Consider the following 12,521-nt stretch of genomic DNA (forward strand, 5'->3'; position numbering starts at 1 on the left):
CATGTAAATTTTCATTCTAATTGAAAGAGGTCCCTGAAACGTGATAGAAATAATAAGAATACAATATTTAATATTATATTAATTAAAATTAATAATCGTCATTATTAAAATATTTGAATTTGATAATATAATATATGCATGCTATGATGGCACATCTCTGGCTTAAATAATAAGAGCGGATTATATAATAATTTGTAAATTTGTATTAACCCTAAGAGAATAGCAGTTAAAAAAAATAACGAGTATTCACAAGATGAATACGGACCCAGATTAAATTGCCCCTTCATAAAAATGAATAACAAATTGCAATTAATCAGTTTAAAACTACATAACGGAACTTTTAATAGTATTTATTGCTGCTCACTTTAAAATTCCGGGATGAGTAAAAATTTCCATAAAATCAGGGCAGGGCTTAAAAATATTTATTCTTTCGGTTCTGATTTTATCACTAACATAAAAGTTCGAACCACAAAATATATATATATACAAAAATGATAGCATTTTTCCAAAATAAGGCTGATTAAAATTGATTTAAAACCTTTGATATCTCAAAAAACACTCAGCAAAATTAAATATATTTTCATGTATGTTGTTTAGGCTGATTAAAAATCCCTTATCTGAAAAAGTTCCCCCTATTTTTCATGCATGTTTAGGCAAAATTAATAAACTACTTAAAAATCCAAACAAACGTTTTTTAAACCCTAAGGATCTATTTAGACCCCAGTAATGCTCTCAAGGATTAATAAAAAGAATTATTAAAATAATTTAACATTTATATAAAAATAATTTTTTAATTATATTGTATCAAAATTTGGTATATTGCTTCAACAATAATTAATATATTTCACAGGTAAACTGTCCTATCTTCATGATAATTAGATGTAACCATAGTTTATAGATATATATTTTTATATTATAACACGTCAATCATATAATCACGTGGTGTTTTTTTTATATACAGTTTATATAACATAGAAAGAGGTGATATATTATTATTAAATTTTTGGTAAATTTATTTTGGAAAATGATTATTGTATGTTTTTATTAAATAAAAAAGAAGTTCTCGTCTTATAATTTTATCTATTTCGATATAGCTTTAAACGTCTTTGAGGTACGCAATTTCGGGTAGTATTTAAATTGAGTAAATAAAATTAAGGGTGAAAGAAATGGGTTTTTATAGTGGTGCCGTGACCAGGATCGCTGCCTAGGAGTTATTCGGTTTAGAAGGTAAAAAAAAATTTTTTAACTATATAATTTTCTTAAATTTTTTGACTGCGCATTTGTACTAACCATTATACGATTTTGCTAGTGAGATTTTTATATAAACAAATAGTTAATATAATAAAATGATACGGATAAAATGTTTAATTAATAACTTTTTCTATTATTTTTGATTTAAATCTAAAAATCACGATTTCCTCAAATAAATCAATCTTTCTTTTTTATCAAAAATCATCTTTGCGAATCATATGGGTGCATTAAAAAATATTATATTTCTTTGTACAGGGATATCTCCTGTCAAAAGTTAGGTCGATACCGTTCAATATTAAAAATTAACAATGATGCAGATAATTACTATATCAACACATTTATTCATACAAGGTTTTCCATTCAAAAAAAGAAAAGTCCCAATCAAAAGAGGAAAAGCGTCAATCATAAAAGGAAAAGGTGCGATCAAAAAGTAAAAGTTCCAAAGGCTTAGGAAAAAGTTCAATCAAAAAAGAAGTGTAAAACAAAAAAGGAAATGGTCCAATTAAAAGAGGAAGTGTCATTAAAAAATAGAAAAATCCCAAAGACATAGGAAAAATATGATCAAAAAAAAGGAAAAGTGCCAATCAACAAAGGAAAATTCCCATTCAAAAAAGATTTTTTTCCTTCTTATCTTTCCCTTTCATTTTTGATGTATTTTTAAAAATAATTTATTTATTTTCCTTACCATTTTTCTTCACTTATTCATTTTTAACATTCTTTCCTTTTTAATTCTCCTTATATTTTTATTTTTTAATTGTAACTTAATTTTTGTTTCTCTTTGGCAATCAAATTTTTTTTAATATTAATAATTCTTATATCATCGGTCTAGAATTGGAGTGCTCCACTCTACATTTTCAAAATTTTTGAGTTAGAAGTGGATAATAACTTAGTTATTCCCAAAATATGTCGTAAGGGGATTCGGAATCTTTTGATTTAAAATCTTTTACCGAAGGAGATTTAAAAAATTTTAAAATCCGAAATAACCTGAAATGTATTCAGCATGTGTAGAGTATTTAACCTATAAATTTCAGCCAATTTTACCATGAACTTTAGAAATACTTCTAATTTATATTAATTTTTATATGGATTTTTCATATAAATTAAAAAATACTAAAATGTGTATGGTTGAAATTTATAGGGTAAATACTCTACACATGCTAGAATACATTTCCGGTTAAATCGGATTTTTAAATTTTTTAAATCGCCCTCTGTAAAGGATTTAAGATCAAGAGATTTCGAATATCCATACGACATATATAAAAATAAAAACTAGATTAAAAAATATTAATTTTTGTCAGTTATTGTCAAAATTGATCAATAACTTTTTCCTATATTTTATTTTAAATGTTGATTCATTTTAAACATTTGCGCAAGTGGAGCACTCCAATTCTAGACCGACAATATATCAAATTATTTCATTATAGTTACGATGTATGTATAGTAAGAAACAAAAATTTATATTAATCATTAATTCAACTATTCTATTTGGAAAATAGGTCTCCATATATCTAAAATAATTCTTTATATTCTCCTTGGATATTCTTTCTCCAGGCTTTATAAAGAGAATTAATTTCTCCTTATTATTAGGATTTCCGATAAAAATTAATTTTTCTTTCATATAGCCTATATCGACAAAGCAATATGGATATTCTTTGCAAATCTTAATATTTGATCGTATGTTCTTTAACTGAACGTAGTAATACCCTTTAAAACTATGCCTAAATCTAGACATTAAATATCATATTTTTTGATATTTCTATATCATATCTCTCTTTATCATTTCATATAACTTTTTAATGATAAAGTACAATCTAAATTTTAAATTTACTGCGTGCATCTCCTTTAAGTAAGCTATTTATTCTATTTTTAAGGTATTTTATATTTGTCACAGTTTTATAGCTTATTTTAAAATATGAGGCTATAATTTAAGATTCTATCCTTTTTTAACGCGTTTTAAAAAATAAAAATATAAGGAGAAAAAATAATCAAAAAATTATTATGTATGATGAAAAAAAAGGAAAGAATTGTTAAAAATGAAATAAAAACAGAGAAGTGAAAAAAATTGACAGGGAAGATAAATAAATTTTTTTAAAAGAATGATCAAGAGAAGAAAAAAAAAAGTAAGAAAGATTAAGAAAAATATAGATGAAAAATGAGTTTAAGAGATCGCAAAAAGTTAGAATATAAGAAAAAAAACTAAAAATTTAAATAATTAACATCTTTCCATTTTTGACTAGGACTTTTCCTTTTTTGAACGAAAAACCTTATAAATAACATTTTTTGGAGTCAAATACTCTCGGTGAATAGGTGGTCATAAATATAATTTAAACATATTTATATCTATCTTAACTGAATTATAGATAAAGTACAATTTTTTATAGAAATCATTTAAATATTTTGAAAAGCCTAAAAGTTTACAGCAGCATTTAACATCAATTTTTATAATTATTAATTATTTTAAAATATTATTGGGGGCGGAGCGTTCCCTGGCTGTTATTGATGTGATAAACCATGTTTTGGTCAGCTCTACGACCGACAGCCAAACTTTTAGCCTAAAAAATATATTCAAATTTCTAGGTTGAGCCTCAACTTAAAAATCGAGATTAACTTGGCAAAGCCGTTTTAAAGTTGCTATAAAAAATACTACTGAAACTAAATAATTTTCAGTATCTAAATTACTAATAATGGAATATAAAAAGACAGCCCTTCTCCCTTTAATTAGATTACAAACGATTGTACTTAAAATAAGCTTAAAATGTAGAACATATAAATATTTAGATAATTTATACTATCAGTTCCAGAGGCATACAACTGATATAATGCTTGAGCCAACACATTAACAGCAAAAGAATAATTTAAAGATCTTTGACAGGAAAAATTTTTTCTGGCTTCGATTAACCATTGATCATCGTCTACTTCGGCATTTTCTTCATAGTTATCTATTATAAATAATAATAAAAAATATAACATAAATGAAATAAGCTGAACCAAAGAAACTGCGGAAAAATCTCTACGGTAAAAAATAAGTAAAAATATTTCAACAAAATCTGTAGAAACAAGTCTTTATAAAATAAATATATATTTAAAGATAAAATTAAATAAAACTATTTAATGATAACTTTTATTTTTTTTAAATATTTCGTATTTTTAATACTTTGTTTTATTTAATTATTTAAGTCAACACTTTAATCAACATCTTACATTTATTAAAGGCGCTCTATGTTCAAGCTTTTTATTACTAAACATTTTCCTTAAGATTCTCTATGCTATGAGATCCTCTGGAGTTTCAAACTTCGCATGAAAATTAAAATCTATTGGAATCGCTTCTAAACTTAGTTATTGACGTTCGCCTGGCTACGAGCCACTTTGCCTATATCCGGTGAGATTGGTATTCACTCTTCCTTGTATCTATCTATATCGGTCTTCATTTCATATAATCTTTCCTCCCATTAATTCCTCAATCAACTGTCCACCATCTCATATCAGACCAACCTCATACACATAGGGAGATTAGAATTCTCCACTTTTTGCCTGATCCGAACGGTCACCATTCCAACTCAATAATTATTAAAGATAAAACTGGCTATAAGTGTCTTGAGGCAATACTGAACTCCCTTGGGTTACTCCTCTTGGCAGAACCATTTAGAATATTATCATAAGCCGCCTAGACTGTAACATAATCTAAAAGGTTGGCTGTCGTAAAATAATTAACAATAAAGGCTATTATCATCCTCTCTATTGCAAATATTCTTGTAGCCATCAACATTAAAGCTTAAAAAAGGCTAATATACCATTCCCCTTTAAACCTGTAGATATCCTAAATTAGAGGTCTGCATTGGGCGGGTTTTTAGCCCGCCCGCCCATCCAGATTAAATTTTTTAAAGAACGGGCGGGCGGTCGGGCGAGTTAAAAATTTACAACTTTTATTTGTTATTTAAAATCATTTAGGTAAATATTTAAAAAAATGGCCCATGAAATTTCAACATTTTTAATAGCAATCGATATCTGAGGATGTGTTGATATCGAAAATGTATTTGCATGGAATATAATATCAACGTGGATGAAAATTTGATTTTACCCGTTTCTCCAAAAGCAAATAGAATTCAATTAAAGGTATAAAATTATAAATGTAATGTTTGAAATAGATAGTATCCATGTCAAAATTAACAACAACAAATGGGAAGATGTGACTGTTACAGAGGAGAGGACCTTACCTAATGACATAACAAAATATTTAAATCTTCAAGTAGCCAGTTTTTGCATAATTTGCAAGATTTTAGATTACTAAGTTTAATTTAAATTACCATTTATAAACAATTAATTTAAATTACTTTTATTAACTTTATTATTAATGGTTTCACTTAAATATCTTACTTAAGTATAGGATATGCTTCAAACGGAAATCCTACTTAAGTAAAAACGACAAGAAAAAGATTTATCGAAGCTATCAAAATTAAAATGTTTCTTAGGAATTAACATTGCTGGAATGTTTATAGAACAAAAAGGAACGTGCGTGAATCCAGAAAATGTAGATTCATTATTATTTTTGCATTTATAATTAAAATATCAATAAATATTTATATTTTTTACATAAATATTTTATTAAATCAAATAAATTCCTTATCCGTAATTTAAATTGAATATTTTTTTGCTTAATATAGCAATTTCCTAAATTATAAAACTTTTTTGTAGGGGGGGGGGGGTAAGCACTAAAGCTAAATCTTTTTTAAAATTAGATTTTAAAAAAATTAAAAGAATGAGCTTATTTAAATTTTATGGGCGGCATGGGTTTAAATATTTTTATATAATGGACGGGTAAAAATTTTTAAACTAATGGACGGGATGGTAAAGAGTTTTAGACTGTTGGGCGGGCGGGTATATTTTTTTAAAGACTATAGGCAGGCGAATTAGATGTTTTTAAAATATTGAACAGGCGGGTTTGTGGGCTAAAAACCCGCCCATTGCAAACCTTTATCCTGAATGATAGTCTAAAAAGTTAATTAATCGAAAATAAATGTCATCATCCTTTACATTACAAATATTTTCGTGGGGGCCACCCATTATAAAGAATCAACAACATTTTACTGTAAACTTTAAAAAAGGTTCACATGCCAATGTCACTCACCTCAAACCATAGTTTAAAAATTGCCTCAACCCTGCATTCACACCTAGCGCGAATTCGCAGCGAAGTATATAAATATGATATAATTATAATAATTTTACATTAATTTTGTATTCGCCCAACTTCGCGTTAACTGTGAAAATTACCTTGGTCTAATGGCTCCTAGCCTAGGACCACATTCTCGGCTAATTCAAATAATTCACCCTTTTCCCCGCCCTGCCACAATCATAAAAAAGCAAATATTCCTACCTTGAAACTGCAATTTATGCCCAAAATGTTGATGTTTGTGGATGAAGCTTTAGAATTAATGAAGAGCCATGGAAAAAACTGTCACCGTAGATCTTAATGAGGATGAAAGAAGATCCAAAACATGTTGATCAAGCTTTTTGAGAATTCACTCCTCTCTTAGATGAACCCACACCTTTTTTAAAAGATTATTTATTTACAATCAAACCTGTCTAATTTGGGTTGTTAATAATTTCCCTTTGACCAAAATTTGAGCGCCAATTAAATTCTCCTATAAACTATTATTAGAAAATGCCTTGATACATTGGGCAATTGTATACTTAGAAAAGTGAATAGATTGCATTTTTGTTGAATTCATTCATTAATATTATAAAATTTTATCATCTTTTTAAAAATATTCATAACAAAATTTAGGAAGAAAACAAATATAACGAGTAATCATTAATCCAAATAAATTAGGTTATTAGATCTCTAAATCAGCAAGATTATGCTGAAAGGTTTAATATTTCTAAAGGAATTGTTCACAATATTCAAAATCCAAATAAGACATTATCAAACTCCATGAAAATAAAACATATTGTACCAAATAAACAAGCTAAGATAGCATCTTAATTCATAAATTAAATAAATATTTTCATTCACATTTTGTATACAACCATTTTTACAATAATTTTATACATTCTTATTTTGTATAAGTTTATTATGTTTGGCAATGTATTATTTTTTCAACTTTAAAAATTTTTTTAAGGGCTTAAATTTTTAAGGAAATCTATTCCATCATGTTTGAAACCTATCCTATGAATTTCAGACAATTTTTCCATGAACTTTTGAACTTTTATTTATATTAATTTTTTGATAGATTTTTTATATAAATTAAAAAATAACTCAAAGGTTAACGACAAAATTGTCTACAATTCCTAGATAGTTATTATAAACGTGATGGAATACGTTCCGATTACATTTAAAAAAAAACACGCTCAAAAAATGATTTAAAGTTTAAAAAATAACATATTGCTGCTAACTACACATATAATTGTACTCATTAATAAAAAGAATTGAAAATTGGACAAATGTCCAAGTTGGGCTAAGATCTTGGTCCCAACGATATCCAATTTAGACAGGTTTGAATGTCGTTTCTTCGTTTCATCACCTCTTTCAGCCACTCTTTTTGAATTTTTTTTATTTCTTTTTTAGATTTAATTTTTTTATATTCATAATTCTTGAAAATAATGAGTATAATTTCCAAACTAGATTTTCTCATTTTTAACAAAAATGTAATTAGACCATACCGGCTTTCCGGCCAAGATACTCTAACAATTTTTCAATAAGTCACCAATTTATGCCCTAAATTCAAGTAAAGTAAATATATCATTACGATGCTCAAAAAATTAATATATTAAAATTTTTATACCTTTTTTGCCGTTTCGAGGTGGCCCGAGATGGCAAATCTTATCGATCCAATATATTGCATCGTTGAGAGCGACGGTCATGCCACCTCCCGTGAGAGGGTGGCGCATATTTAAAGCATCTCCTAAGGATATAACTCCACTGGGTAAGGAGCGGGTCCCACCTAAAGCTGGGTAACTCAAATACGAGTTAGGCATGATTTTCATTTTAAAAGCATCAGCAGCCAAATTCTTGTTCCGAAAGGCAGTCAGTTTGTTGAAAGTTTCGTCGGGATCCGTTTTAACGCTCTCGTTATAAAGGAGCGCAAGCAAAAAATTCTCGCGGTATTTTTCTGATAAGTAAATATTTTTATAGCATATGACGTATATAACAATAATAAATATTTATCTTAAATTTAATGCAATTTCGAAGAATTTTGAAAAAAAATTTAAATTACTAATTTTAAACCTGGCAATTGAATAGTTATATCGTATTTAAGGAATTGTTTTATATCCTTTGGCAAAGGACAAGGAATATCGATTAATATTCTAGTGTAATAAGATGATATCTATTATATTTATAAATGTAAAAGTAAAATAAAACATCTTTATATCTATGAAATTACCTTATAAATAAGTATGACAGAGGCAGGGTCGTTGGCCAATACAACCTCAGCAAAATATTTATCCTCATTTTTATGTTGAGAAATCTCATCTAATTCTTCTTTTTTTGAGCAATTCGTGTTAGGAATCAATAATCCTAAAAAATACGATTTAATTTGAGGTGTAGATAGTGCACCAGGAGGAAAGAGATACTTGCGAAATTTCGAAAAACATCCGTCAACAACAATAGTTAAGGGTGCTCTTATTTGCTTAAATATATTTTTTAGAAGCTTCAAAAATTAATTTATTAACCTTAGTTTCTCCATCCATTTTTCCCTTATATTCCACGCCTAGTACTCGAGATTGTCCATTGTTTTTATTATCCCATAAAAATTTCAAAGCTTCTCCCTCTATTTTTCGTACACTGAATAAAAATGATAAAAAACAAAAGGGTGATCGGATGGGCAACTATTCTTGGTCATATAATATATGATTAAATCAATTCACATATTTTGTGATAAGCTTTTTTTAAATTAATTTTTTTATAATTTTGGTATGTATCATAGTATGCAAATATTTAGTTTAATTTTTAAGGATTAATCTTAATATTTTTATTATATTTTCGGAATTTTTGCAAATATATCCTAAAATGATAATTTGATTGTATATTTTGGGATAATTTTGATGTAAAATAGTTTGATTTTTAACGAATATTAAAAATACAGAATAATTATAAAAGATCAAAAGAAAAAAAATTAAATGTTTATTATATAGTTTATTATCAATATAAGGTATAATAATTTAAATTTTCATTATAATAAATTTTAATATATTTAAAAATGTTTGAAAAATATATAATAATACTATTAAAAAAAAGAACGGAGATGGTGTGACGCTGGGAAACAAAAATGAAAAAGGGACGTAAGCGTTGTCTATGATAGCTCTTTGGCTAGAAGGCTACCATTGAAACTGATATAATTAGCTTTGTGAATCGCTATGGATAATCGTTGACGAAGAAAAAAACCCTCTCGTGGTTCTTCTGAGAGTTTGCTGATTTGTGATCCTAAGTTTTTGAAAAATGCTAAGGCGAGTTTGCCGAAGGTGCCAAGAGTGGTTGATATGATTGGGATGAAGCAATGATCGTTTATTATTTCTGTGTATTTAGAAATTTTAAGTTGTTCCTTCTGGTCAAGGATGTTGATGGCGTGGTTGGATGGGGCCAAGGGGTCAATACAGGAATAGTCCCATACCAAAAGTTGGCCTCTCCTCCATGGGATTTGAGAGATCCCATCAGGACGTTTACCGTCAGATCTAAAAAGACCTTGTGGTTCTAACGTGGAAGGAATTTGGGCGGATTTCAGAGCATGTTGGATGATTGTATTACATTGCTTGTGTCTGATGAATCGTCCATTGCAGGAGCGACAATGTAAACTATGTCTACCCTTCGAGTCAACTGGCGAGTTGCACCCTGAGCAGATGTGGGGGTGAGTGATGGAACAATTTAGACGAATGCCGATGGCATGGGTAAATTCATTGTTGGATAGTTGAAGCTGAAGATTGGTAGATGGGATGGCCTCAAGAAACTCATGTCCCGTACCATTGAGCAAGGAAGAGAATAGGGTGCGGTCGGTAGATTGCATGCTAGATAAGAGAGTTTCAACGCAGCGAGCAAAGAATAATTATAATCGCTTTTTCTAACAACAAAATAAAGTGATAAATACATATGATACGCTATATATAAGTTAGTGCATTAATAATGAGATCATAACTATGCAGAAGGTCATACATATGAATTAGTCAATTGTCGTAATTCATGATTGAGGATTTTCATTAATTTGATTGTGTCTAGTGCTTGTTTGATGCCCGGCATTATTAATAAATGCTGATTTTTGTTGAATGAAAATATTGTATATCACCGATGAAGATTTTTTTTCAGAAAATCTCTCAACTATTAATTATTTGGTTTATTATAGTAAATTCTATCAAGATCAATAGTTATTAGGTCTTCGTCTTTATATTCATCTGAATATATTCTTTTTGTAATACCAATTCTGTGAAATGGTTTTTCACATTCCATGACAATATTTTCAGGTAATACTTGATCAGAATATTTGATTTTATATCTTTAAATCGAAATAGTAAGAATATCAATATTTTTTGTTTGAAGATAGCGCGATAATGGCCCGTTCATTTCAAAAATGTGTACCGTTAATATTTTAAAAAAATGTGTACCGTTAATATTTTAAATTTTAATAATTTTACAATTTTGTCTCGGAAGAGTGAACCATAATATATTGTAAGGCGCTTATTGCAATAGCCATCAAGGAATCTTTTCCATATACCTATGTGCCAATTTTTTCTCGAGACTACCATATTGTTTCCCCTACTTCGTAATTTTTTCTGGCCTACAGGATTATTTCTATTCTCCCATGATTGCATACCTTTATAGGGATTCTCCAAAAAATGTTGCAAGTCTATTAAGGAGTCTAAATAAATTCAATAGCCTCAAGACAACTGCAGGAATTATACATAAATTAAGGATATGACTATACCATATATACACACTGTTAAGAACTTCTTGCTTAATATCAGCTTGCAATCCTTTAAATTCACTGCTCATATTAGCGGCGCCATCAAATGATTTGCTATTTTTTGAATTTATGTCATGTTTATCATAACAATCAGGAACTAAATCGTATATTCCAGGTTAAATTAGCTATATTTTTTAAGATGAAAAGCATTAATATTTCGATTATATATAAAGTAAGCAAATACTGGCTTGGTCCAAAACAAGATTAAGATTTACAAATGAATGCATGCAAATCAATGGTATAACAAAAAGTGGCAAAAACGTTTAAACATTGCATAAATAATTTTAAAAAACCTGTTTTACTATGCAATTACCTAAATACACCTTGGGGCAGAAAATGAGGAAAGTCTAGAGAAAATTATTAAAAAATTAACTAGAAGATATAAAACAAATGTTTGTACAAGAGAACAAGTAAAAGTTAAAATACTATACTCAACATTTAGAAATAATGAAAAGATATGAATATTTTCTAGTGGACCTGGGCTTTGAATTTTTTTTCATTTAAATTTAGTTTATTATAAACTTGCTAATTTAAAAAAAGATTTCTTTTTTTTTCTTGCAATAATAATAAATTTCAGTATTGCAATTAAATATTGTTTATTTTCATTGAATACAAAATATTACATTTTTGGATACGGGCCTGAGAATTTTTTTAAATAAGGACAGGGTCGAGCCTACAAATTTTTTTACTGCGGGCCTGATCAAAAAACTAAGGCCCATGAAGGTCTCTCTACAATAATCAAGAAAAAATAGAATTATTAAGAGTACCAAGGCCATTACGATATGAAGGAAATATATAAGGAAAAACGATGATACGATAGATTACAAAAGAGAACAGAAAAAAATATATTAAACAAAGAGGGTATATTAGATGTCCAAATGAGATTGAGGAAAAGGATATGATTTAACAATCTATGGGAATCAATATTGCTGAGTCAGGACTAGAATAGAGCTGGGTCAAATAATCCACGAGAGTAAGGACCAAACTAGTCAATTTAGGGATGTAAGTAAATATTTAGTTTGATTTTTAACATAAGATAATTTAAACATATATATTAAAAGAATAATTTTCTTGTATAAATTACTTGGGGTTTTAAAGAATAAAACACTTTTTAAGATTTATTATTATTCGATACGACAGTCCATTTATTATTACTTCTATACAGACTAATTATTATTAATTCAAAAACAAAACATATAAATTATAATTTATATATATATTTTGATAGTATTTGATCTGGTAAGCTAGTGGGGTTAATATATGGGCAAAGGCATGATCTGAGTTAATAGGATTACCATATATATATTTTATATAGGGGATGGC

At 27.9% G+C, this 12,521-nt stretch overlaps 1 protein-coding gene across 2 annotated transcripts in view; it reads right to left on the reverse strand.

The window, feature by feature from the left end:
• The window catches only part of LOC135929652 (squalene monooxygenase-like), a 32,266-nt gene that overhangs the window by 4,141 nt on the left and 15,604 nt on the right, over window positions 1–12,521 (reverse strand). For both annotated transcript variants that reach the window (XM_065466336.1, XM_065466338.1), the window contains exons 5-9: window positions 8,920–9,031; window positions 8,631–8,876; window positions 8,474–8,573; window positions 8,031–8,357; window positions 4,041–4,190 (exon numbers count right to left, since the gene is read on the reverse strand). In XM_065466336.1, the coding sequence (XP_065322408.1) occupies window positions 4,041–4,190; window positions 8,031–8,357; window positions 8,474–8,573; window positions 8,631–8,876; window positions 8,920–9,031 (935 nt within the window). The remainder of the gene's footprint in view (window positions 1–4,040; window positions 4,191–8,030; window positions 8,358–8,473; window positions 8,574–8,630; window positions 8,877–8,919; window positions 9,032–12,521) is intronic.

This window comes from Gordionus sp. m RMFG-2023, chromosome 5 (assembly GCF_954871325.1).
Source record: "Gordionus sp. m RMFG-2023 chromosome 5, tfGorSpeb1-WG-v2, whole genome shotgun sequence".
In the NCBI taxonomy this organism is placed as follows: domain Eukaryota; kingdom Metazoa; phylum Nematomorpha; class Gordioida; order Chordodea; family Parachordodidae; genus Gordionus; species Gordionus sp. m RMFG-2023.